The sequence below is a fragment of the Podarcis liolepis genome, assembly GCF_965112155.1.
Source record: "Podarcis liolepis genome assembly, chromosome: 3".
Lineage (NCBI taxonomy): Eukaryota > Metazoa > Chordata > Lepidosauria > Squamata > Lacertidae > Podarcis > Podarcis liolepis.
Window position 1 is genome coordinate 124,975,394 of NC_139557.1, and position 27,815 is coordinate 125,003,208.

A 27,815-nucleotide genomic window follows, 5' to 3' on the forward strand; every position below is an offset into this window, starting at 1 on the left:
GCCCCAGACATCTTCCGAGAGCAGCCCAGCTTTGAACCCGGCTCCCCCAGCCCCCAGCTTCCACCCACGAAGCAGCCAGCAGCAACAAGAATCATTTTTATTAACAGCAGCCAAAATCCTCCTCTGAGCATCGTCAGAAAGGCAAAGAACCGGGGAAACAGAACCGCTGAGAGGAAGCGCAACACGGGGTACAGAAAACAGGAAAGGAGAGGGGATGACGAGGCCCACGAGCGGACGGGGGGGGGGCTACCGTCAAGGAAGCCGCTGAGATGGAGGAATGTCTGTGCTCCCCCCCCCCTTGGTGGAAGGGCTGCTGGGGGGGGGGAATGGAATGAGAGGGTCGCCCCCCACCCCACTGAAGGTCCAGGGGGGCGTCTTTGGTGAGGCCTCAGGTGGGTGGGCTGGAGGGCTCAGAGGGCGTCTGGGTGGCAGGAGGACCCAGACCCTCCTGCCTCGCCCAGTGTGCTTGAGTTACGGGGGGCAGCAGCCCCCCACCCCCACTTAAGAGATTGGCACATTCACAGTATGGCAGGAGGGACCCCGGAAAGGGCTGCTCCATCACCCAGGCGTGGGGTCCGGCCTGACCCCCCTCCAGTGCTCATCCAGGATCCAGTGCAGAGTGGCCCCAAGGAGAGTCCGAGACCCCCTTCTCCCTGGGGGGGGGGGTCCTCTCTCGGAACAGAGCCAAGCCCCGCAGACGCTCCCGCCGTCCCGCTCAGAGGGCTGTCTCCCGCAGGATGTAGCTGTGGCTCCCGCCTGGCCGGGCCGCCCCCTCCCCGGGGGGCTCCTCTCCCTCATCGCCCCCCCCAAGGGGCAGCCCCTCCGGCAGACCGTTCAGCAGCCCATTGCTGGTCTTCTCCACAGCCAGGGGAACCGGCTCTGGGCAGTTTCCGTCCTGGGCAGAGAGAGAGAGAGAGAGAGAGAGGGCACAAGTCAAACTCCAGCTCTGCAGAGATGCGGTTTTTCTGCACCAGCAGAACCATCTGCATCGCTTAGAACCACAGAATTTTAAAGTTCGAAGGGACCTCCAGCGCCATCTAGTCCAGCCCCTTGGAACGCGGGAATCTCAGCTCAAGAATCCCTGACAGACGGCTGTCCAACCTCTGCTTCAAAAGCTCCAATGAAACGGAGTCCCAGCTCTTATGGTCAGAAAGCTCTTCCTGATGTTGAGTCAGAATCTCCCTTCTTGTCACTTGAAGCCATGGGTTCGAGTCCTGCCCTCCAGAGCAGGAGAAAACAAACTTGCTCCCTCTTCCATGTGACAGCCCTTGAGATATTTGAAGATGGCTCTCCTGTCTCCTCTCAGGCTCCTCTTTCCCAGGCTAAACATACCCAGCTCCTTCAACCATTCCTCATAAGGCTCGGTTCCCAGACCCTTGATCCTCTGGGTCTCCCTCCTCTGCCCACCTCCCAGCTTATCAACATCCTTCTCAAATTGTGGTGCCCAGAGCTGGACACGGGATCCTAGGTGGGGGTCTGACCAAGGCAGAATCGAGTGGGACTATTCCTTCCCTTGATCTGGACACTAGACTTCTGTGGATGCAGCCTAGAATAGCATTAGCCATTTTTGCTGCTGCATCACATGGTGGACTCATGTTCTGCTTGAGGTCTACTAAGACCCCCAGATCCTTTTCACAAGCTAGGTGTCCCTCACCTTGTGAACTGCCCTGAGATTTTGTCACAGGGGGCGATATATAAATCTAATAATCATAATAACCTTCTATTTGTGCATCTGGTTCTTCCTGTCTAAATGCCTGACCTTTGTCACTATGGAAATTCATTCTGTGAGCTTGCGCCCAGTTCTCCACTCCGTTACGCTCCTTTTGAATTCTGATTCTGACTTCTGTGGCATCAGCTACCCCATCTGCAAATTGGGCGAGGATCCCCTCAATTCCTTCATCCAAGTCATTTAAAAGGTAAAGGGACCCCTGACCATTAGGTCCAGTCGTGACCGACTCTGGGGTTGCAATGCTCATCTCGCTTTATTGGCCGAGGGAGCCGGCATACAGCTTCCAGGTCATGTGGCCAGCATGACTAAGCCGCTTCTGGAGAACCAGAGCAGTGCACGGAAACGCCATTTACCTTCCCGCCAGAGCAGTACCTATTTATCTACTTGCACTTTGAGGTGCTTTCGAACTGCTAGGTTGGCAGGAGCAGGGACCGAGCAACGGGAGCTCACCCCGTCGCGGGGATTCAAACCGCCGACCTTCTGATCGGCAAGCCCTAGGCTCTGTGGTTTAACCGACAGCGCCACCCAAGTCATTTAGAAAGATGCTGAACAACAACGGTCCCAGGACAGGAGCCTGCAGCCCCCGTTTGCCCCCTTTTCCCAGGATGCTAAACTTCCCCCTTGCTTACTCTTCATTGCATTTGCTGCTTTAGCGCCCCTTTCTCAGTTTGGGGGGGTCTTTCCGGAGCTCCTCGCAACCCCTCTTTTTTTGCCTTGCCCAGCCTGCCCCCTCCCAGAGCTCACCCCCCCTCAAGGCGCACGCAGAAGACCTCACCTCTTGGGGGCTGCAGACCCCGCAGCGCAGCTTCTCTCGGTACCTCGCCGGCAAGCAGCAGAACAGGCGGGGCAACACAGGGAAGATGGTCCGGGGGTCCACGTCCTCCCCCCGCGTGGGGCCTGGGGGGAAGAAGGCAGCGTTACTGGGCTCCAGCAGCGTCACACCCCCTCCTGGTGGGGCCGGGAGAGGCAGCCCTGCTCGGCCTCCTAGGCACCCGCAGTGTGGCATGAGCCCAGCTGCCAGGCAGAATGCCAAGGCACAGCGAAGGCGCACAAAGGGTGCTGGTTGGAAGGGCCCCACCGGCACCCCCCCTCACCCTTCTGCCTTCCATGCCCCCAACTCCAGGCTGATTTTATACATTACTGAGGCTTGATATTATACATTTATTAGAGGGCCTTCTCGGTGGTGGCACCCACCTGTGGAACGCCCTCCCACCAGCTTTTAAAGCAAAAAACAACTACCTGACATTTAGAAGACATCTGAAGGCAGCCCTGTTCAGGGAAGTTTTTAATGTATGACATTTTAATGTATTTTTTTCTTTGTTGGAAACTGCCCAGAGTAGCTGGGGAAACCCAGCCAGATGGACGGGGGGTACAAATAATAAATTATTATTATTATTGAACACCCCCCTACTATGAAATGCTGGTGGAGGCTTCTAAGAGGAATGAAATAAGGGTTCCACCCCCCTTCTGCTGAAGGCCACTAGTCTGCAATGGCAAGGGGGGGCAGAGGCCTCGCCCCCTGGCTCGCCGGGTGCAGAATATGCACACAGACCCCAGACCTGCCCCCTTTGCCTCTTCTGACTTGGCCAGCTCTGCTCCTCCAGTCGCAAGAACCTCTGAAGGGCCCATCAGCCCAGCCTCCTGTTCTCACAGTGGCCAACCAGGTGCCCATTATGGGAAACCCGCAAGCAGGATTCGAACACAAGAGCAACTCTCCCCTCCTGTGGCTTCCAGCAACTTCAGAAGCACTGCTGCCTCTGACTTTGGCTGGGAGACATCAACAGCCCTCTTTCCCTCCATGAATTTATCTGATCCTGTTTTAAAAGCATCCAACTTGGCGGCCATCATTGCCTCCTGAGGGACGACAGGTTAACGACAAACTGCAAACTGCAAGAAGAAGTCCTTTCAAATTTCCTCCGCCCCGAATCTTGGGGCGACTACGAAATCGAGCGCCACCCGTGCTCCCAGCCTACCTGTGAGGAGACTGACCAGCAGTCCCACAACAATGACGGTGGTCGAGTTGTGTGCGCTGTACCACAGGTACGACAGGTTGTAGAACTTGCGCAGCCCTGTGACCCTGCAGCAAGAGGCAGAAAGGGGGTGTTTATCTTGAAGAGAGTGTTTTGAATAATTTTCTACAAAGCACAGAAAGTTCTCCTTTTTTCTTTTCTTCTCTCCCTCCGCCCTTCTGCTGCTTTGAGTTTTTATTTACATCAGTATCTTTAACCTTTGGATATTGGAAATTAACCTTCATAAATCTTCTTTCAAACTTTAATAAAATCTATCACAGGAAGAAAGAGGCGCTGGCACCTGGATGCAGCTGCCTGCCCCAGTCCAAAGGATGGGCTCAGGGTGGGGAACGAGGGGCTTCCACCAAGGGGGCAGCCAAGACTGGGAAAATGCCCCCAGAGCGCATGGGAGGGGGCTTTTATACAACCACCAGCCGCAGGGGGTCTTGGGGGTCTCCCAGTGGGCCGCTGGGGAAGCCAACCGCCGGTCCAGACCCAGCAGAGCCGCCCTTACAACAACCCTCTAGGGTTGGCCAGTGCTGCCCCCCCATATTGTGACTGTGGCTTGCCCCAGAGGCTCCCTCGCCCCTTGATGAGCCTGCCTGTCTCCTGCCGCTCCAAAGGGAAGGATCCGACCCAACGGCTTCACGGGGCAAGAAAGGAGAGTCTGACTCAACACTCAGAAGGAATATCTGAGCGCAAGAGCCGTTGGGCAGTGGGACCAACTCCCTCGGAAGGCGGTGGGCTCTCCTTCCTGGGGGGGGGGCTGCCTGCCAGGGATGCTTGAACTGTCCATTGCAGGGGGCTGGGCTGGATGACCCTCAGGGGCCCCTTCCAATTCTACAGTTCTGGAAGGAAATGGCAGGATGAGAGCTTGGAGGTAAGAGAGGAAAAGGAAATCCTGGGGCAGACGGAGGAGGGATTCCCCCACCCCCAGCCAAATACAGTCATACTTTTGGTTGAAGTAGCTTCGGGATAAGTATTTTCAGGTTGCGCGCTGCGGCGACCCCGAAGTACGTTACTTCTGGGTTTCGCCACTCGTGCATGCACAGATGCTCAGTATGACGTCACGCGCATGCGCAGAGCAGCAAATCGTGACCCGCGCATGCGCAGACGCAGTTTGCATTCACTTCTGGATGTGAATGGAGCTCTGGAACGGATCCCGTTCGCATCCAGAGGTACCACTCTAACCACAAATTGCCCTGAAGCCACGCTGGGATCTGGGCAGGGGGCTTTGGGGGCTCAGATCCCGTCTGCAGCGCAGGGAGCCCAGAGTCCAGAGTGCCATCCCAGAATCCCTTGTGACCCACGGCCCCTTCGCTCAGGGCAACCAAACCTCTCTTTCCAGCAATGGTCAGGTGAAGCCAACATGGGGAAGGCATCCTGGGAACCGGAGCCCAACCCCAGACGCCTCCTCTCTGGGCAGGGGAGATGCAGGGGTTAAATGGGCTCATAGCCGCCCCCCCAGCCACAAGGCTCCTTCCCTGCCTCTCTCTGCCTGGTCTACCTCGCAGGGTCGTTGTGGGGATTAAATGAGGAGTGTGGAGAAGCATGGATGCCTCCTTGGAGAAAAGGGTGGGATAGGAAGGCCATAAATAATAGTAAGCTCTACCTAAACACACACACATCCGGGGTCTCCCGGCCCCCTTCCCCATTACCTCTGTGGGGTCGCCGTCAAGGTCTGCAGCGTCGTCATGACGGCCGTTGTGAGGTTTCCGTCCAGTTGGGGGGCGCCAGTCCCGGGGGGCACAAACACCTGGTTGGCCACCCAGCTCCCGATGCCCACCCAGAACGCCATGGCCAGTCCGGCAGCCAAGCCAGTGACGGCCCCCTGAGGAAGAGAAGCAGGAGGAGGAGGAAGAGAGTAATAATAATTTATAATAATTTATTATTTATACCCCGCCCATCTGGCTGGGTCTCCCCAGCCACTCTGGGCGGCTTCCAAGCGAATATTAAAAACAATACAATGTCAGACATTAAAAACTTCCCTAAACAGGGCCGCTTTCAGATGTCTTTTAAAAGTAAAATAGTTGTTTATTGCCTTGACATCGCCTGGGAATAATAATAATTGAAGGTGTGTTTTTTTGACAATAATTTTTATTAGTTTTCAATTACAATAATCCAGTGGCAGCCTCAGTATAACAGTGCCAAATTATAATACAATGACAAATCCCAATCGTTCAGATGCCAAATTATATAATTTAGCCCCCCCCCCCCGCATGGTTTGATGACATTGCTTTGTTTCTGAGTCCCAAAATCTTGTTCATCTCAATTGCATTCCAGTCAAAATAACAATCCCTTACATAACAACTGCAATATTAACGACATCCATTCATCTAGACACATTAAATGGTTTATAAACCCAAAGGTTTATAAGCATTCAAACTCTATCCTTATTCCTCCTGTGTGTGACGCCTATTCTGTCCTTGTAAAAATGTTATGTCTGCGTATTCCCAGCTGCTGCTGCCGCTCTCCACCCTGCCTTGGGCAGAGCCAATATCCCATTGCGAGGAAGAGAGCGTGAAGGGGATCCCGACCCCCCCCCATTGCAAGCTAGGCCAAGCCACCCCCACGGAAAACCCCCACCAGCTATTCTGCCAGTTTCAACGCTGGCCGCCCCCTTTGGAGCGTGGGGAGAGGAAGGGAAGGCTCCTGACCCCAGAGAAAGAGGGGTGAGGGAACAACAGCTCCTAACACCCCCCCCCAAAAAATAAACAGCAATACTCACCACGGAATTGGCACAAGGAAAGAACATGCCCAGGCAGAAGACCCCCAGCAGAGGGCCCCCCATCATGCCAAAGATGCTGATGGCAGCCTAAGGGGGGAGAGAATCAGAGAACCGTAGAGTTGGGACCCCCAAAGGTCATCCAGACCAACCCCCAATTATTATTTTAAAAAATCAACGTGCACCCAGTTTTGTGGTAGTTTTATGTAGTTTTTATGTAGTTTTTCAATATCATTGTTCCGCAAGGGACAATGACAATAAAGATATCGTTTCGTATCGTATCCTCCCTCCCCAGCCGCCCCCTCCACTGACCCCTTACCTGCAGCACTGAACCCATCATGGAGGAGACATAAGCCATGCCCAGGCAGAGGAGTCCGTAGGCCAGAGCTGGGGGGAGAAGGGGGTCCAGTCAGAGGGAGGGGAGAGGCAGGGGCACCCCTGGGCCGGAGCTGGGGGCACTGGGACGCTGCTGCCTGCCCCCCAACCCCTCTCCCCCAGGGGCAGCTCACCCAGCAGCTTGGAGTAGAGCGTGGCCCGTCCTTCGGGGATGCTGGCCACGTAAGGGCGGATCAGGTCCTCCATGGTCACGGTGGCCAGGGAGTTGAAGGCGGAGGAGATGGTGCTGCCGAGAGAAGAGGCGGGGGGGGGGGTCAGACGAAGGGAAGGGGGCAGAAAAAGCCCCTTGGGCAGAGCCCTCCCAGGAGACGCAATGCACTTCCCTGGAAATAAACACAAGGCTCTAGTCCTCATGTTTCCAAAGGAAGATCTAAGCAGGAACACAGGCTCCGTAATAATTATATATACATATAATTTTATTTATACCCCGCCCTCCCAGGCCAGAACCAGGCTCAGGGCGGCTAACACCAATAAAATCCCAGTAAAAACATAATAGGGGGGGAAAGAGAAGGGGGGGGGGAATCAATTTAAAATACAGGTTAAAATGCAATTTAAAATGCAGCCTCATTTTAAAGTAGCCGATAAATCAAGACCATAAGGGGAGGGAAACATAAGGGTCAGACCGAGTCCAAACCAAAGGCCAGGCGGAACAGCTCCGTCTTGCAGGCCCTGCGGAAAGATGTCAAGTCCCGCAGGGCCCTGGTCTCTTGGGACAGAGCGTTCCACCATGTTGGGGCCAGCACTGAAAAGGCCCTGGCCCTAGTTGAGACCAAGCTAACCTCCTTGAGGCCACCAAAAGTGTTGCTATTTGTGGACCTTAAGGTCCTCCGCGGGGCAGACCAGGAGAGACAGTCCTGTAGGTACGACGTAATGTCGACACTGGCCGGCAGCAGCAGCCCTCCGGTGCTTTCCCCCCCAGCCCTCCCTGGAGATGCTGCTGGCAGGGACCGAACCTGGCAGAGCCCGCGTGCGAAGCCCTGCGCTCTGCTCCCTCCGTGGGCAGAATGAAGGGTTCTAGTCCTCATGAGCCCCAAGGAAGGAAGGAAGGGCTGGCTGCCTGCTGAGCTCACCTGAGGGAGCCGCTGAAGAGGCAAGCCACAAAGAGGCCGGGGAGGCCGGGCACTCCCTGCAGGACGTCCATCACGAAGTAGAGGACCATCTGCCAGAGTGACCACAAGACAAGAAGAATTTATTGATGTACGTCACAATATTTTATTAGCTCAAAGGTGGAAAAGCGATGAAAGAACAATGGCAAGAAAAGTGGATGGAATACACAGAAATGGCAAAGCTTAAGATAAGGACAATAAGGACTTTAAGACAGATTGGGAACCTTTTATGATGTATATACAGAAATAACATGCTGAAATGAACTCACTTGCAGGATTCAAGTAATACATTTACAATGGACAAATATAAACAGAAATTATAAATACGAGGCTAAAATGTTAAGAATGTTTCAATAAAGTATGATTTCAATTTCAATATATAAGGTGTAGAAAATCACACGCAGAAGAAATGAATAAGTGATAAACCAGAAAGGGAAGTTGGGGGAATCCGAGGAGGGCGAGAATAGAAATGTATAAGTGACTGGGGAAACCCAGCCAGATGGGCGGGGTATAAATAATAATAATAATAATAATAATAATAATAATAATAAAATACTTTTTTTTAGTATTATGGTAAATTTTGTTGGGAAATTTCAATAATAATAATAATAAAAAAAAACTGAAGTAGAGGTTTGCAAAGTGGAGGGGGGAGATGCAAATCAGGGGGCAACTCAGGGAGGGCAGTTGCCCCCCCCCCATGGAAGCCGGCCTGTGAAGATCATCTGGGGCAGCTCCTGGGACAGAGACCCCCCCCATTCTCCTCTGATCGATAACACACTTAGGGGGTCCTGGGTCCCTGGATGGGGAGCTGGGCGGCAAAAGCCCACTCCAATTTTTTGTGTAACAGTATTGCCTGCACTGACGGGCAGCCGCAATGCCTCTCCGGGATTTTTTTTGGGGGGGTGTCTTTCTCCCGGCAGAAGCAGCGCCGGACCCACCTGATCGGAGGAGGCGCTGCTCTGCTCCGGACTCAGCTCATGCTCCTGGTAGTAAGCGAACATCACCAGGCCGGTGAGGCAACTGAGGCAGAGGACCAGCTGCTGGCAGGGGAAGACGGCGTAGCAAGACCTGGAGGGGGGGGGAGACAGGAAGAGGGAGGGAGGAGACTTCCGGTCGGTGCCAGCGCTTAATGGCGGTCCTAGCTCCGAGCTCCGGAGAAGGACTGCTTCGCAAGTTCGGGTCTTACCCGCTACGGCAAGCGGGGGACCCCTAAAATCCCAGGCGCTGAAGCCTGAGAACAAGGAGACTCGGTGGGCACCTTTGCGCCCCCCGGTACCGTGAAAGAGCCTTTTTAAAGGCTACGGATCGACATCGGGAGTGAGCGCGGTGCTGAGAGTCGCTACCCAGCCTGCGAAGTGAAGCCGCGTCGCCATAAGCGGAGAGCGCCGATTCCTTCCTGAAAAGAAAATCTGGACTGAATCCCCGTGAGTAAGAGCTGAAATATAATCGGGACTTTTCAAATTTTAAAAATTGGGCTAAAAACGGGGGAGATCTAAACAAAGGAAGTCTGCCTCCCCCCGACTGCATGAAAGTGAAAGCAACGGAGCTCTAAACCTGCATCCGTTTAAACCAGCTCTTTGATCAGCTTAACCGGACATTCCGACCCTTTGATCTCCCCTCTAGCTAGCAGGGCAGAGGGGAGGTGAATTTGAGCAATAACTGCAAGATTTGTTGGAAGTAAAAAACCTCTGCTGTCTCACTTATTTGAAAGCATGAAACGGTCTGCCTTCTTAGTACACTGAACTGACTTTTTCCTGTGAAGTGATACTCTGATACAAAGTTTCCACAGTGCCTGGCTACTGTACAATACAACAAGAAGTAGCATAAATAGGGCAACTGTGGCAATTTGAAGCAACAAGCTTTTAGACTTTTGACTGGGTTAATCTCCCTTTTTATATTTTGGACATTTGGGACAGTCTCCTTTGTCTCTATACTTGGAAACTTTGCTCTATGGCCATTTTGATTTGCTCCCTCTAGAGGACAAAGTGAAGCCCGGCACGGCCTAAGACAGTGGAATTTTCCAAGGGAGAATAAATCCCGTGGGAACTGACCTTGACATGAGTGGCACACAAGAAGAGATAGTCACAAGGGCCAAGACCAAGCAACAACAACAACAACAGCTGCAACAGTTACAGGCAAAGAAAAGAGGCTCAATTTCAGGCGCAACAGTTGGATCAACAGGAACAACAGCATCAACAGGACAAGACAAAGGAGCAGCCGTCTCTATGGAAGCTGTGACAGATGCCTTGCTTAAGATAAACCAAACTCTGGAGTCTCTGACAAAACAGACTTCAGAGAATACACTAAAATTAGCAGAAATTTCAGCAAGATTAAACCAGAATACAGAATCTATAAATAAATTGGTGGAGGAAAACGCCACTACGCGTCAAATCGCGGAAGACGCCAAAGCTACTGCGGGAGAGACACAGGAGAAATTAGAGCCGATCGCCAAGAAGGTTTATGAGCATGATGCAACCTTGGCCTTGTGGGAGCTACAGAGGAAAGAGAGAAATTTAAAAATAAGATTGATCCCGGAGAATGAAGGAGACAACCTTGTGGAATACTTGACACAGGAGTTTGTGGATTGTTGGGAACTCCAGGAAGACGAATTCAAAATTACGACTGCCTTTAGATTGGGTAAGAAGCAAAACAGAAAGACTCCGAGAGACTGCTTGATTACACTCAGATCCAAGGAGGAAAGAGACAAAATATTGGGACTACACTTTGAAAAGGCCTTGCAGATTGGAAACTCAGCTGCACAGATCTTTAAAGACATCCCAAAATATTTTCTGGACTTAAGAAACTTCTACAAGGACTTAGCCCTTTTATTAAAGAAAAACGCTATTCGTTTCAGGTGGGAATTCCCACAAGGGCTGTCATTTGACTTTAAGGGAAACAAGGTGAAAATAAAGACAATTCAAGATAAAGACAAATTTTTGGCAAGATACCAGGAGGACTTACAGAAGGGGACTGTTGACGTACTTGCAGAACAGAGGAGAGCATTGGATATCTTGAATCTCTCGTTTGGACAAAAACCACTACCATCAGAAGAAGAGCAACAACTTGGAGCTGTTGGAGGAGCCTTAGAAAAATAACAAGATGGCTCTGCAATTCCTCAGTTGGAATTGTAATGGGCTCAATGGGCCTTTGAAGAGAAGACAAGTATTTCATATATTGAATAGAGAACAATTGGACTTGATATGCTTACAAGAAACTCACATAACCAGAGCCCACAGGAGATTACTTTCAAATAAAAGGCTAGGACAAGAATTTATTTCATCAGACAAGGTTAAGAAGAGAGGAGTTGTAATATATGTGAAGGAGAAATGGGCTCCAAAAATGATATTCAAAGATGAACAAGGGAGATATCTGGCTGTGGAGATACAAGTACAAGGAGAAAAATTCTTAGTTGTTGGAATTTATGCACCAAATGAAGGCAAATCCGACTTCTTTAAGAGACTTCATGAAACTTTGATGGACTATCTGGACTACAATATGATAATTATGGGAGACATGAATGGCGTGGTCTCCACTAATATGGACAAGGCACAAAGACTTACAGTCACCAAGGAAGGGAGACTCCCTAAGACTTTTTTCGAAATGACTGAAAATATGGACTTGATAGATATCTGGAGAACAAGGAACCCTCTGGAGAGAGAGGGAACCTTTTTCTCCCAAGCAATGATGACCTGGACCAGAATCGATCAAATCTGGGTTACTAGTGGAATGGCTCCGAAGATCAAGAAAGTGGAAATCTGCCCAAAAACTTGCTCCGACCATAACGCCGTGAAGATGGAGATGAAACTCACAATAACTGGTCAATTTAGATGGAGAATGAATGACACCCTCTTTCGAGATAAGGAGATTCTCACGAAGGCCCAAAAGACCCTAAAAGACTATTTTGAAATAAATTTGAGGACCGACGTGGAGAAAAGAGTGATCTGGGACGCAAGTAAAGCGGTGATGAGAGGATTTTTGATTCAACAAAACTCAATAAAGAGGAAAAAACAAAATGAGAAAAAAGAGAAGATTCTGGAAATGATAAAGGAAGGAGAGAGGAAATTAAGAACAAAACCAAAGTCTCAGGACATTTTAAGAGAGATTAAATTATACCAAACACAATATATGGAATTGATGAACCAAGAGATTGAATGGAAGATAAGGCAAATGAAGCAAAAGACTTTTGAATCAGCAAATAAATGTGGCAAACTTTTGGCATGGCAATTGAAGAAAAGGCAGAAACTAAATACAGTTACAAGCCTAGAGGTGGATGGAAAGAACATATCCAAACCCAATGAAATTAGAAATTGCTTTTTAAGCTATTTTAAAAAACTTTATACCCAAGGCCCGCAAAATGAAGAAGATATAGACAAATTCCTCGGAAAATATGGACTACAAAACATCTCTCATCAAAGTAAGATGGACTTGAACCAGAGAATCTCAGAACAAGAGATAGAGGCTGCCATTCAGAATATGCAACTGGGCAAATCTCCAGGACCAGATGGACTGACTTCCAGATACTACAAATCGCTGAAGGAATGGTTGACTCAACCATTAAGAGAAGTTTGTAACGAGATCCTTGAGGGAAAAAAGGCACCTGAATCGTGGAAAGAGGCATATATTTCACTCATACCAAAGTCAGAGACTGAAAAGACCCAACTCAAGAACTACCGCCCAATATCCCTGCTTAATGTGGATTACAAAATTTTTGCAGACATTTTGGCAAAAAGATTTAAAAGAGTTTTGATGGAGAAGATCCATAAAGACCAAGCAGGCTTTCTCCCTAAAAGACACCTAGCAGATAATGTAAGGAATGTAATAGATATTTTGGAGAAGTTAGAGGTGAATATAAACACCAAGGCAGTATTGATCTTTGTGGATGCGGAGAAGGCCTTTGATAATACCTCTTGGAGTTTTATGAGGAAGAATCTTCATGGGATGGGGGTAGGTCAGGGCTTTGAGAATGGTATGGCTGCAATATACTCTGAACAAAAAGCCAAACTGATTGTAAACAATGTTGTGACTGAGGAACTTAAGATAGAAAAAGGAACACGACAGGGGTGCCCGATTTCCCCATTACTTTTTATTTCAGTTCTGGAGGTGTTGCTGAATATGATAAGAAATGACCAGCAGGTCAAAGGTGTGCAGGTCGGAGCTAAACATTATAAGTTAAGAGCGTTCGCAGATGACCTAGTATTGACTTTGCAAGAGCCAAACACTAGTACGAAAAGGGTTTTAGAAATAATACAACAGTTTGGCCAGGTAGCTGGATTTAAGTTGAACAAGCAAAAAACCAAAGTTTTAGGGAAAAACCTAACAGATATGGAAAAGGAGAAATTTCAAGAGGAAACAGGTTTGACTGTGGTCAAGAAGGTAAAATACCTAGGGGTTTATTTAACATCTAAAAATCAGAATTTGTATAAGGACAACTATGAAAAATGCTGGTCAGAAATCAAGAAAGACTTAGAAATATGGTCAAATTTGAAACTGTCAATGTTAGGCCGAATTGCAGTAATTAAAATGAATGTACTGCCTAGAATGTTATTTTTGTTTCAGACCTTGCAGATTATTGATAAGATGGAATGTTTTAAGAGGTGGCACAAAGATATCTCGAAATTTGTCTGGCAGGGCAAAAAGCCCCGAATTAAATTTAAAATATTGACAGATGTTAAGGAAAGAGGGGGTTTTGCCCTGCCGGACCTAAAATTGTACTATGAGGCAGCAGCTTTTTGCTGGCTCAAAGAATGGATGCTCCTCGAGAACACGGACATCTTGGATCTGGAAGGTTTCAATAACACTTTTGGTTGGCATGCATATCTTTGGTATGGTAAAGTTAACAGTGCCTTTAAAAATCACATTGTCAGAAAAGCATTGTTTAATGTTTGGATAAGATATAAAGATTTATTGGAAAACAAAACCCCTAGATGGGTGTCGCCAGTGGAGGCTAAAGCAGTGAAGAAACTCAATATGGAGGTCGGATGGCCGAAGTATTGGGAAATTTTAGAACAGGATGGAGATAAGTTCAAACTACAAAGTCAGGAGAAATTGAAGCATAAAGTAGAAAATTGGTTCCAATACCGCCAAATAATGGAATTTTTTAAACAGGACAGGAAAGTCGGTTTCCAGGTGGAAAAATCAAAATTAGAAACTGAACTGTTAGAACCCAACACTAAGAATTTATCTAGAATGTACAACTTGTTGTTGAAATGGAACACACAGGATGAAACAGTTAAATCGGCAATGATTAAGTGGGCTCAGGATGTTGGACACAATATTATGTCAGCTGACTGGGAATGGTTATGGAACACCGGTATAAAATTTACGGCATGTAATGCCTTAAAGGAAAATATTATGAAAATGGTATACAGGTGGTACATGACCCCAGTCAAGCTGGCAAAAATCTATCATTTGCCCGATAACAAATGTTGGAAGTGTAAAGAGACTGAAGGTACCTTTTATCACCTTTGGTGGACATGCCCGAAGATTAAGGCCTTCTGGGAAACGATCTATAATGAAATGAAAAAGGTACTTAAATGTACCTTTCCTAAAAAACCAGAGGCCTTTCTCTTGGGCATTGTCGGCCAACTGGTGACAAAGAAAGATAGAGCTTTTTTCATGTATGCCACAACAGCAGCAAGAATACTCATCGCAAAGTATTGGAAGACACAAGATTTACCCACTTTGGAAGAATGGCAGATGAAAGTGATGGACTATATGACACTGGCCGAGATGACAGGCAGAATCCGTGACCAACGAAAAGAGACGGTGGAAGAAGAATGGAGAAAATTTAAAAGCTACCTTAAGGACTACTATAAACTTAATGAATGCTAAAATGTCGTGGTTTTCAGAGACAAAGGGGTACAGGGATATAAGGTTAGACTATAAAAGAGGACTAAGATGATTGAGATTGGAAAGTAACAATTGGGAGTTGCTAGTTGAACTACGGACATTGGGATGCAGAGAGGGGGGGTATGGGGAAGTCCAAGAAAAGAGGTTTATGAAAATATGTTTGAAACTATACGTGTATGTTTGTCATTTTTAATGTTTGTTTGTTTTTCTTAAAAATGTTGCAAAACCAATAAAAATTTTATAAAAAAAAAAAAAAAAGGAAGAGGGAGGGAGGATCAGGCCGCCGGATCAGCCCAGCATCCTGTTCTCCCCCCAAAGCCCCATAGAATCCAGATAGACTGCCACTGGAGCTGGAGGCTCCACAAAGGCATCCGAAGAGACTGCTGGATCTGGCCAAAGGAGGAAAATCTGGGCCAGGGGCCAGGCAGATGCTCCACAGGGAAAGAGGTCAGCCCCCCCCCCCAGACAGAAGCCCCCCATAGCTCCCTCTCTCCCCCAGTACATCCTTAGGCTGCCCCCCAGCCTCCTGCCAGCTGCCCCCTTCCTGCTTCCAGACGGGGTCACCTTGGGCCCCTCAGCCCCACATCTCCCAAGCACCCCCACCCTGCCCCACGGCGCCCCACTCACAGCACGGCCTGCCGCTCCGAGCGAGAGCTGAGGTATCGCTGGACCTGGGACTGGTTGACCCCGTAGAGAGACAGCATCATGAAGACGCCCCCAAAGGCCAGGGTCCAGAAGGTGTGGCGCTCGTAAGGGTCGGGGTTCAGGCTGGGGAGGGAAGGGGAGAAGAGAACGGTCGAGGGGGGAGGGAACCCCAAGGGTCATCTAGACCAACCCCCCCACAATGCAGGAATCACAGCTCAAGAATCCCTGACTGCTGGGCCATCCAACCTCTGTTTAAAACCTCCCAGGAAGGGGAGTCCATTCCCCCAGAAAGTTATTCCTGATGTTAGTCAGAATCTCCCTTCTTGTAACTTGAAGCCATGGGTTCGAGTCCTGACCTCCATGCTCCATCTTCCATGTGACAGCCCTTGAGAAGGTACAGGGATATAAAGGCCAGGACTAGCCGCCTGAGAAACAGTTTCTATCCAAATGCAATTTTGGCTTTAAACGCAGTGTAAGGAGTCTCTATGGGAGTATATTGTATTTTAACAATGGGGTTATCAGAGTTTTTAGGGGGCTAACCAGGCTGGGATAGCTGGGATAGCAGGTGTGTTGGTTAGAACTTGCCAATCAGAAGGTTGGTGGTTCGAATCCCCGCAACGGGGTGAGCTCCCGTTGCTCAGTCCCTGCTCCTGCCAACCTAGCAGTTCGAAAGCACCTCAAAGAGCAAGTAGATAAATAGGTACCACTCCAGTGGGAAGGTAAACGGCGTTTCCATGCGCTGCTCTGGTTCGCCAGAAGCGGCTTAGTCCTGCTGGCCACATGACCCGGAAGCTCTACGCCGGCTCCCTCGGCCAGTAAAGCGAGATGAGCCCCGCAACCCCAGAGTCGTCCATGACTGACCTAATGGTCAGGGGTCCCTTTACCTTTACCCTAGCTCCTCAGTCTCCTCTTTTCCAGGCTGAACAACCCCAGCTCCTTCAACCATTCTTAATAAGGCTTTGTTTCCAGACCTTGCATCATCTTGGTCTCCCTCCTCTGCCCACCTCCCAGCTTGTCAATATCCAATATAAATTGTGGTGCCCAGAACTGGACACAATATTCCAGAATCAAGCGGGACTCTGATTTCCCCTGATTTGGACCCTCGACTTCTGCAGATGCAGCCTGGGACGGCACTGGTCTTTTTTGCTGCTGCATCACCCTCTGGGCTCGGGTTCAGCTTGGGATCCACCAAGACCCCTTGATCCTTTCCCCGTGGGCTTTCCTTGTGCAGAGGTGTAGCGTAAAGGGAAGGATCTGCACCCGTGGCTCTAAGGCCAGGGGCTCCAGGGCCCCGAGTCTGGGTTCTGCTGGGCCCATCCGGCGGGGCAGCAGACGGGAGGACCTTAATGTCAAAGTTTCCCTTTTTTAAAGGGAAATTCCCTTATTCCGAATAGGATTCCTCGCAAAAAAGGGAAAAGTTGACAACTATGGGAAGGACCAGCCCCCCCTCCGCCCCTCCCGACTTACTCGATGCCGGACACCTTGCCCTTCTCTGCCGCCAGCTGCCAGACGCGCCCCATGCCGCCCACTTTGACGGTGCCCACCACAATCACAGCCACCTGGCCGGCAAACATGACAAAGGTCTGGAAAACGTCCGTCCAGATCACGGCTTTGAGGCCGCCCTGCAAAGGGAAGGAGGGGGCGGTTAAGGGGGGGGCAACATTCGGGGCGATCACACTGCCCCACGGTTTCCACAGTGGGTGGTCCTGCCCCCTGGCAGTTGGGCAATGGGATTTTGTGGGGGGCTCTGAGGGGGTCCCTGAATATCAGGCTTCCCTGGATCAAGTCCATCCATTCTGTGGTTTAAATGGGATTTTGATTAAGCACGGAATTAGTTGTCGCTGTTTTGGATTTCCTCGTGTCATTCTCTTCCTTAGTGGGGAGTGCAAACTGTTAATAATAATGATAATAATAATAATTAATAAATATTCCCCAGAGTGGCTGGGGAAACTCAGCCAGATGGGCGGGGTATAAATAATAATAATTTATAACTGCCCATCTGGACACTGCAATGCCTTTTATAGGGTGGGGGGCACTAGGGGTGGCCTTATGGGAACAAGGGGGGCAGAAGCCACCAATCTAGACTTTCCCAGGGGCTCCAGACAGGAGAAGGGGCCACTCACACCTCCAGCCCCACCCCAGAATCATAGACTTGTGGAGCTGGGTCTCCCAAGGGACATCTAGCCAACCCCCAATCAGGGGCCACCCTGTTCATGGCCAGTGGTCAAGAGTTTGCCCTCTTTGGGGGCCCTGTGGAGCCCACAACCTCCTGCAGCCCCCTCAGGCTGCCCCCTTGCGGGGTCCCTACTCACCAGGGCGGTGTAAAGGGTACAGACCAGCCCAATGGTCAGCACAGAGGCCCAGAGGTCAAAGTTGGTCACTGCAAGCAAGCAAGAGTCCTCAGGGAGGGGCCAAGCGGCCAGGCGCCGGCCCCTCGAGAGCAGCAGCCCGGCATCAGACCCCCCCTTCCCCGGAGGCCTGGCTCCCACCCCCTGGGCCAGCCAAGTGGGGGGGCTGGCTCCAGATTGCCCACTTCCCCTGCCCCCAGACCACCCAAAATGCTCCAGCTCCCTGCAGTGCAGAAAAGCCTTCCCCCCCAGGATCAGGTCCACTTCCTCACCTGCATTGAGAGCCAGCGCTGGGGTGTAGAGGACGACCCCCATGTACACCACCTGTGGGGAGAAAGGCAGCCCCACTGTGAACTGGACCCCACAGGGCCTTTTTGGGTTGAGAGGCGCCCGAGATCGGAGGATGGGAGGCAGCGTACAACTGACAACCCCACATGCCAGAGGGAGGGGGAGCCGACTCCAGAGGAGAATCATGACCTTGATTCCCCCCCCCCCGGGTCTCTGGGTCTCCCTCCCTCCCCCACCTGCCCAACAACAACCCTGCGAGGGAGGTGAGTCTGAGAAAGAAGGACCTGCTCTGCGCCAACCACTAAGCGCCACAGCCGAGGCAGGAAGAATGAGAGGGAAGGACGGGGGCGACAGCATGGGGGGGGGGAGAAGGAAGCGGAAGGAGAAGGGAAGAAGAGAAAGGAAAGAAGGAAGGAAGGAAGGAAGGAGGGAAGGAAGGAAGGAAGGAAGGAAGGAAGGAAGGAAGGAAGGAAGGAACTGTTAATGGAGAAATCTGAGGGCTCCCTTGGACAAAAAACAAGGACCCCAGCCAGGAATACCAGAGCAAAACAGCAGCCAGGAGGCTTGGTCTTTACTGACAGGACTCCCACCTGCCACCAGGTGGAACAAGATGGAAGCCCCGAACAAAAGAGCCCCCAAATTTTTATTAGCTGCTAATCCCCATGTTACACCCCCCCAAACTACGTCACTCATACATCACGGTTACATCATGAAAGGGGAGGTCTGGTGGCAGGAATCTGAGCATCCTGGACCCTGCCCCATGGTTCCCCTTGCCCTCCACCAAACACCCATCAAGTGGAACAAGAGAGATATTTACATTTCCCTGTTTCCACACCCTTATTCCTGGAATGGCTACCTGTCTGGCACTCAGGTATCAGGATGCCAGGGATTATCCCTCAGGCAGAGGGGATGCTGAGGAGCTGAGCTCACAGGTCTATAGGAATTTCTAGATCCATTTATCAGTGAATTCTTACATTTGGTGTTGTGCAGCAAAGGCCCTTTGAATAGATAGGAAGAAACTGTGATGAAGTGTTTTGCGGGGACAAGTCACAAAAGTCACAAAAGTGATTGTGCTGATTTTGGTAGTGCATGATATCTGCTGGAGGGGCAACCCCCCCCCCCCCAACCTATACATAAATCCCTGCAACAGGAAGGAAGGAAGGAAGGAAGGAAGGAAGGAAGGAAGGAAGGAAGGAAGGAAGGAAGGAGAGACAGAAGGGAGGGAGGGAGACATGGCAAGTTTTAAGCAGGGGGACTGGGAGCTTGAGGCAGAAGCTTAAAAAGAAGAGGCCTCCTTTTCCCCACAACTGACGGGGCAGAGAGACCAGGCTGGTTTTCTGCACTCACCATCTGGAAGATGAAGGTGGCTGTTCCACACACCCTCACCACCTTGTTGAACCGCAGCTCCAGGTACTGGGTGGGGCGACAAAGACAATTGGGGGTGTCATTAGGGCAGAGAGCAAATATGGTTTGGCTTCCAGGCGCAGCCTTTGCCCTGTCGGTGGGAGGGCAGGAGCCCCACAAGATGGTGCCCCGGGACCCCTGCACAGCCCCCCTGCTCTCCGGGGGCATCTGGGGCAGCATTCCTGACCCCCACCCACCCCCACATCCCCATATGCTGTAGGCACCACTTGGGAGGAGGGGAGGACCCCAGAATCAGCCAGAGACCTCCAACTGCCGGCCTCCCAGTGGGGCTCTAAGCCGGCCGGCCTCCTTGCACGACTCGACTCAGCAGCGCCCACCAGGAAAAGATCCCAAGGTGGTTTTGCCAAGCAGACAATGTGATAAAAGTGTCAGCAAGAAGAATTAATACCAGCAACAGTGTAAGACTTTTAAAAAGTTAAAACGACAACAAAATAAAAACAGACCAACTTTCCAGACGCCTGAACAGGCTTGTCTAAGTGAGAATATTTTGTTAGCAGGATTGGAACATCACTTGTAGTTTGAGGGGGAATTCTGAATACAATGGAGATGTAAAAGATTTGGACTATCATAAAAGATGCAGGAGGAAATGATAAATAATAGGACCCACAAAGGGGAGGAGGGAAGTCAAGGAGATTCTTTGGAATCTTGTTTTTATGTCTGATACATCTCTGTAAAATTTTAATTTAAAAAAACAAATAAATAAAGTTTTATATAACAAAGAGAGTGTATTGAGTAGGTGCCAAAAAGAGTGCAATGAAGCCTGATTTTCAAGAGGCAGGGAGTTCCGCAGTGCAGATGCCACCACACCAAAAGAGCACCACACTTTGTGCCTAGGTGCCGGCTGCAGCGGGAGACCCCGAGGGAAGAGGGCCGTGGGTCCAATTCTGACCCCATCTCCAGGCCAGCCCTTCTCCCAGGAGACCCTCAACATCCCCCCCCTCGCTGCCACTCACCTCGTAGGTGCTGGTCAGGTGCAGGCGGTAGAAGACGGGGATGAAGACGTGGGCGGGGATGAGGAGCCCCAGGAAGTAGGAGCACCCCAGGAACCAGTACTCGGTGCCGAAGCGGTAGATCTCGGAGGGGACGCCCAGGATGGCCACGGCCGACTGGAAGGTGGCCAGAAGGGAGAGCGCCACAGGGAAGAAGCCCATGCTGCGGTTGGCCAGCAGGAACTCCTGCGTGGTCCTCTGCTTCCCGCCACTCAGGGCGTAGAAGAGTCCGATCCCGGCCGAGAAGACCAGCAGAAGGACGAAAATGGTGTAGTCGGCCACGCCAAACGTCAGCACCGGCATGGCTGTCCCAACAGCGCTGGCTCTCTGGAGTCTCTGGGAGGGCGAGGGGCTTCTACTGTCCCTTGGCCATCGCGGGAGGGGCCCCTGCGCTGAAACGCGGCTCCAGCCACTCAGCCTGCCTTGCCAAAACCGGGCGCCGGCTCGTCACCAGCCTGCCAAGTGCTGGCCTCGCTGCCGGAGATCCGTTGTGGCTGCCATGACCCAGGCGAGGAGATCTGGAAGAGAGAGGGAGGAGGAATGAGCCCAAGGACCCGGGAGCGCGTGACCCAGCCGGCACCCCCTCCTCCAGGCACCCCAGCTCTGGGAGGCAGCAGACCTTCGCCGCTGCTAATCTCCCCGTCTCAAGGCTGCGAGGCGGAGAGGGAGCGAGCAAAGTCTCCTGGCAGGACCCCAAGTGAGGCAAGCGCCGGCTGCCAATCTTCACGGCCTGGAGTGTTTTTGGCACCGGGGAGCCAGGCCTTCCCAGCGAGGGGGCGGGGAGGACTCGGAGAAGCGCCCCAGGACCAGCGTCCGGGGCCAAAGCACACAGCCTGAGCCTCCCAAAAGCAGCCTCCGAGTGTCCAGGGCGCAGTGGGGGGTGTCGCCAGGAGAAGAATCTGCTGGCGCCATCTGCCCAGCCCAGGAGAAGCAGAATTTGGGGGGTTTTAGTCAAGAGAAGAGGCAAGTAGGAGCAGATGCGATGGGAGTTTATAACATGACGCCTGGAGGGAGGGGTGGAGAAAAGCTCTTCTTCCTTTCTCCTACACCAGAACTTGTAGAACAGGAAACGAAAGGCGTTATTCTCACAGCACATAGTTAGACAGTGGAACTCCTTCCCACTGGAGACTGGGGTGGCCACCAACTTGAATGGCTTTAAAAGAGGGTTGGACAAATTCATGGAGGAGCAGAGGGCTATGGATAGCCCAGGAGCCCTGAAGGAGCGTCTCCACCCCCTTCGTTCTGCCCGGACACTGAGGTCCAGCTCCGAGGGCCTTCTGGCGGTTCCCTCATTGCGAGAAGTGAGGTTACAGGGAACCAGGCAGAGGGCCTTCTCGGTGGTGGCGCCCACCCTGTGGAACGCCCTCCCAGCAGACTTCAAGGAGACAAACAACTATCTGACTTTTAGAAGGCATCTGAAGGCAGCCCTGTTTAGGGACGTTTTTCATGTTTGATCTTTTATCATGTTTTTATATTGTTGGCTCAGAGTGGCTTGGGAAGCCCAGCCAGATGGGTGAGGTATAAATAATAATTTATTATTATTATTATTATTATTATTATTATTATTAGCCAGGATAGCTCTGCTCTGTCTCCATATTCAGAGGCAGCGATGCTTCTGAATCTCAGCTGCTGGGAATTGCAGGAGGGGGAGAGGGCTCCTGTGTTCAAATCCTGCCTGTGGGGTTCCCAAAATGGGCATCCGGCTGGCCACTGTCACATTGGCCTGTTCCCTCGGGCTTCTCTTACGTTCTGCTCCTGAGGTCAGCTGCACAGAATGTCCTCTCAGCCCCACGGAAGGCCCAGAGATCTTGCAAGGGCTCTGCAAAGGGACGGGACAGAAAAGGGGCCTGATCCAGCCCTGCTTGCTCTCCGCTTGCAGAGGGGGCCGCTAGGCCTCCCAACAGAGACTGTGGAAGGGACCCATCCGTGCCCAGGCTGGGGGGGAGAGGAAGGCCATTTAAGGAGAAAGGGGGTGTCTGGGAAGAGTTCATAGAATCACAGCACGGCAGTCGCCAGGGACCCTCAGGGCTCATCCAGTCTGACCTCTTGCAGTGCAGGAACTGCAGTTCCAGAATCCCTGCCTGATGGCCCCCCAGCCTCTGTTTGCAGACCTCCACAGAGTGAAGCCCCCATAAAAGCCCAGAGGAGGAAGGCGGTCTGGCCCGGCTGAGATCCCAGAATGTGGGGACTCAGCAGGATGGAGCCAGCTGTGAAATTGGAGCCCCAAATAGCTCCTGGTAGCCTGAGCAGAAATGGGGGGAGGGAGCCCAGCAGACCTCCGTCCAATGGGGGGAGGGGGGAGAGCAGCACAGACCCCTTGTGGGGGGGGGAAGGATCATTCGTGGGGGTCCCACATGCAGGATGCACGGCTGGAATCTGAGCTCAGGCCCCCAAAGCTGGACTTGCAAGGGCAGGCTGGAGGGAACGAGGGTCAGCGTGGAGGGAGGGGGGCACTGCCAGGCTGCCCTCTTTGGACTCCCCCGCCCCAGAAGAGAAGCGAGGCTCCTCTGTGTGGCTTGGAAGCCTTCCCCGGGGCAGAGCAGAAAAGAATTAGAAAAACTCGCATTCCAGCCAGACTCACAGGTCAGCCTTTGTTATTCTCCCAATTTGCACATTCTCATCTAGGCATGACCAATATTTGTAAAGTATTTTAAGAAGGCAAAGAGCTGTCCCACACGGCAACGCCAAGCCTGTGCTTTTGCAATAAGAAAGAGTCATGTGAAGAGAAAGAGTGAGGAAGGAGACATTCTGCTTAGTAAAGGTAAAGGGACCCCTGACCATTAGGTCCAGTCGTGGCCGACTCTGGGGTTGCGGCGCTCATCTCACTTTATTGGCCGAGGGAGCCAGCATTTGTCCGCAGACAGCTTCTGGGTCATGTGGCCAGCATGACTAAGCCGCTTCTGGCGAACCAGAGCAGCGCACGGAAACGCCGTTTACCTTCCCGCCAGAGCGGTACCTATAGAGGAGGGAGAAAGGTTGTTTTCTGCTGCTCCAGAGAAGCGGACACGGAGCAATGGATCCAAACTACAAGAAAGAAGATTCCACCTAAACATTAGGAAGAACTTCCTGACAGTAAGAGCTGTTCGACAGTGGAATTTGCTGCCAAGGAGTGTGGTGGAGTCTCCTTCTTTGGAGGTCTTTAAGCAGAGGCTTGACAACCATATGTCAGGAGTGCTCTGATGGTGTTTCCTGCTTGGCAGGGGGTTGGACTCGATGGCCCTGGTGGTCTCTTCCAACTCTATGATTCTATGATTCTATGATTCTATTTATCTACTTGCACTTTGACGTGCTTTCGAACTGCTAGGTTGGCAGGAGCAGGGACCAAGCAACGGAAGCTCACCCCGTCGCGGGGATTCGAACCGCCGACCTTCTGACCGGCAAGCCCTAGGCTCTGTGGTTTAGCCCACAGAACCCCCCATGTCCCCTAGTGAAGGTAAAGGGACCCCTGACAGGGGTCCCTTTACATTCTGCTTAGTTGGCTAGCAAAGAAACAAATTCTGGGTAAACCGAGGCACCAGGTGCATTGCAAGACCTGAGGCGCGGCAATCGAGCAACTTGGGTTTAGCAAAGCAGGCAGCAGGGGCAGAGTTCTCTTGCAAAGGGCTCTGCTTCCATCTAGCAAGCTCAGGTCTTGGAAAGTGCTCCTTAATCATCAGCCTCAGTGCAGTGAGAGATTAAGCATTTCAGCAGGAGGGAGAGAGGGAGATTAGCCTCTACAACTGGCAAACTTTGAGGAGTCAGCCGGCCTCCAGGCTGCAAGTTCAAAGGAGAGGCAGGGAAGAGAACGCCATGGAGGAAAATGACTTCTGGAGGGGGGGGGGGGAGAAGCCGGGAGGGCACTGATCCTGCAGGGCACTGAGCCACAGAATGCCGAATGCATAGTTCCTGGGATTACGGCCCACGGTGGCTTGCTAGGGCTTGCCTGATCCTAGCAGGAGAAAAGCCGAGCTGCCGGTCTGAGGGTCCGGATAGGGGCCCCGGAGAAGCGAGGAGGGGGCTTTCTCTAAAGTGCAGAAGGGGGGCTGCTGCTGCTGCCAGGCCTGCTTCCTATTTCGTTTGCAAGAGTATCGGCATTTGAGGCCTTGCAGCAGAAGAAGCAAAGAAGCGTCTGGCTGCAGCTGGATCAGGCCAAAGTGCCCCCCCCAGACCAGCACCCTGTCCTCACAGCAGCCACGCAAAGGCCACAATGGGGGGGGGCCTTGCAAATGCAACCCAGGCACTCCCTCTTCTCTGCAGCTGTGCCAAGCAGATCAAGGCCCTCTGAGTTCAGGGGTCTCCACGGCTGACCGAGGGGGGGGCAGGAATAAGGAGGGGTGCTATGTGTGGCCAGCTGCCCCCCCCCCGCCTCAGGACTCCCCTGTCTTTCACATGCCCCAGCAGTATTCCCTGCCCTCACTATTCCCAGAAGCCCGCCCACCCACAAAATGGTCCCCCCCCCGCCATTCAGCTGAAGAACTGCTTCTGCCCAGAGACGTGACTGGCAGCCCAGCCGAATTCTCCTGCACCCCAGAGATGAGCCAGAGGGGTGGGGGTCTGGGGGAGGGAAGGTGGGCTCCCCCTTCTGCCCCCTGCCCTCTGTGCCCCCCCCTCTAGGCTTTCCTGACCTTCAGCCAAGGACAGCATCCGAGGAGCTGCGCTGGAGCCTCCAAATTGGGGGAGAGGGAGTCTCGTGACCTCACAGGGAGCAAGGCGGCTGAGTGACTGGGGATTTTCCACTGCCCAGGCCAGTGGCCCCAATCCCCTCTGCAACTTGCAGAGCTCCAGGGTCCTCTGCCAATCCAGCCTCCTGCCCACCGGGGGTCCGCTAGGAACAGGCTGGCTTCCTCCCAAAGGCTCCAATGAGTCACCCAGAGCTCTGCTGTCGCAAATAAAGGATGTTAAAGCGGCAAGGGCACCCAGAGGACATCCAGCCCACCCCGCCGCACAGTGGAAACCAGCTACTGCCTCGCTTGCCGGGGGCCATTTCCGCCCCTCCGGGGAATCCCTATGCCTCACCCCCTCCAGCAAGAGTGACCCCCTCCCCACCCCACAGCCAGCCCCACTGCCAAACAGATCGTACTGTTCAGAGGACACTCCTGATATCTTGCGTCTGAATCACGCCCAAGGGCTGTGGGGTCTTCATGGGGAAAAAGGAGCCCCCTTTGACTCTCCTTCCCTGGAGAATTTTCAGCGGAGCCTGGGCAGCTGCCTGCCAGGGATTCTGGAGCTGCGATTCCTGCCTTCCAGGCGGGCTGGACTAGATGACCTCTGGGGGTCCCTGCCCAACTTTACAGCTCTAGCATCCAGCGGATAGAGGTGCACTCCGCCCCCCAGCCTGACTCTTTGGGGCAGGCAGGCAAGGGGGGGTCCCTTCACACTGTCGGCATCACGTGGCACCTCATGTGCAGGATGACCACGCTGTGTCACGCGGCCCCCAGACCCCTGGAGTGGGGGGGGCTCAAGGGGGACGGGGGGCCTGGAGCCAGAAGGCCAGTCCTCTCCCACACCTCCACCCAGGGCCAGATTGAGGTTTGATGTGGCCCTCAGCTCCTGAAGGTAAGGGGGCCCTTTCTACAACAAATTGTCCCTGCTTTTGGTGTTGAATATATTGACTATATAGGGACGTCGGTGGCGCTGTGGGTTAAACCACAGAGCCTAGGACTTGCCGATCAGAAGGTCGGCGGTTCGAATCCCCGCGACGGGGTGAGCTCCCGTTGCTCGGTCCCTGCTCCTGCCAACCTAGCAGTTCGAAAGCGCGTCAAAGTGCAAGTAGATAAATAGGTACTGCTCCGGCGGGAAGGTAAACGGCGTTTCGGTGCACTGCTCTGGTTCGCCAGAAGCGGCTTAGTCCTGCTAGCCACAGGACCCGGAGGCTGTCTGCGGACAAATGCCAGCTCCCTCGGCCAATAAAGCGAGATGAGCGCCGCAACCCCAGAGTCGGTCACGACTGGACCTAATGGTCAGGGGTCCCTTTACCTTTATAACCTATATTGTCATTTATGGACCTAATAGGTATCTCAAGCCATTTGCACATAACAAAATATGTATTTTATCAAAGTAATTGTTGAAGTGAAATACGATTAAGAAGTCTATTAATAGTGATGGGGGGGCCAAGAGAGTGGGGCCTTAAGCTATAGCTTGCTTATCTTATGGGTAAATCTGGCCCGGCCTCCACCCCTCTGAAGGGGAATGGAACGGAGCCAGAATGGGTCTAAGCAAGGCTGGGACTCCTGCTGCCCCACATGCCCCTTGGGGTCCCTTCCATTTTATTCTTAATCTCAAGAACAAAATACCGGTTTTTGGCAACAGTTCTAAGGCGAACCGACATTAGATATAAATGGGAATTCCCTGAGGGTCTTTCTTTTACATACATGAAGGGGAGATATAAACTGACATCAGAATTTCAGGCGAGAGAATTTCTGGATAAAAATAGGAGAGACTTAGACCCCAAAGAAGACAGGGGAGACCCCCCCCCCCAGCTGAGCAAGAGAAAGTCTTGGAACAACTTGCACTGGAAGAGGCGCATCAGGGAAATCTTTGTTGGAAGCCGCCCAGAGTGGCTGGGGAAACCCAGCCAGATGGGGGGGGGTACAAATAATAATAAATTATTATTATTATTATTATTATTATTATTATTATTATTATTATTATTATTATTATTACTACGGTTATTATTATTATTACAGTTCCATGCCCACCCGCCCTGGCACAGTGGGCACCCCAGCCCGCGCCCAGAGACCAGTGAGTGGCAATGGGGGGGGGCTCCCTTTTTGCGGGGCCGGCAGCCCCAGAGCCCGCGTGGGGCGGGGGGGGGCGGCTCCCCTCCTCTCTCAGCCCTGACCTCTCCGGCGAGCCCACCTGGCAGGGCTGTCCCTTCTGGATCTGCTGGATGGGAGGGAGGATCTCGGAGGGTCCCTGGCGACCCTCCGCCCGGAGCCCCCACCGCGGGGCGCGCGGCTGCTGTACCTGCTCGGGGATCCGCCGAGAGGGGCGGCGAGAGAGAACACGCGTCCCGCCGCCGGCCCGCTTCCCACGTGCGGGGTGGGCGAGCGCGCACCCACCAGCCGGGCGTCCGCCGGGATCGCGCTCTCCGCCCGCCCGGCAGCCCCGCCAGAGAGACCTTTGCTCGGGCCGACCACGTGCCGCCGCCGCCGCCGCCGGGTCCCTCCTCCTCCTCCTCCTCCTCCTCCTCCTCCTCGCGGGGTGCGCGCTGCTTGGCGGCGGCGGCGGCGGAGCTGACATTGCCAAGGACAGGCGCCGCCTCCGCCCGGCGCGCGGGGATGACGCCCGGAAGAGGGAAGAGGGAGCCCCGCCGGGCAGGAGGAGC

The 27,815-nt window shown here is 52.5% G+C and overlaps 1 protein-coding gene across 4 annotated transcripts; it reads right to left on the reverse strand.

The window, feature by feature from the left end:
- Nucleotides 1-83: 83 nt before the first annotated feature.
- On the reverse strand, nt 84-27,757 carry SLC5A6 (solute carrier family 5 member 6). Of its 4 annotated transcripts, none has more exons than XM_083494435.1 (17): nt 27,550-27,744; nt 23,091-23,199; nt 20,474-21,027; nt 19,443-19,508; nt 18,080-18,131; nt 17,772-17,839; nt 16,927-17,081; nt 15,442-15,582; nt 8,904-9,033; nt 7,930-8,018; nt 6,973-7,085; nt 6,783-6,850; nt 6,467-6,553; nt 5,397-5,569; nt 3,703-3,806; nt 2,505-2,626; nt 84-895 (listed from the first exon to the last, which is right to left on the reverse strand). In XM_083494435.1, the coding sequence occupies exons 3-17, from the start codon at nt 20,810-20,812 to the stop codon at nt 716-718; spliced, it is 1,887 nt and encodes a 628-aa protein (XP_083350561.1). In that variant the 5' UTR covers nt 20,813-21,027; nt 23,091-23,199; nt 27,550-27,744; the 3' UTR covers nt 84-715. The 4 variants fall into 4 exon arrangements, with proteins under 4 accessions (XP_083350561.1, XP_083350560.1, XP_083350563.1 ...); XM_083494434.1 differs by having other exon boundaries at nt 27,455-27,592; XM_083494437.1 differs by lacking the exon at nt 23,091-23,199 and having other exon boundaries at nt 27,550-27,757.
- Between the last annotated feature and the right edge of the window lie 58 nt (nt 27,758-27,815).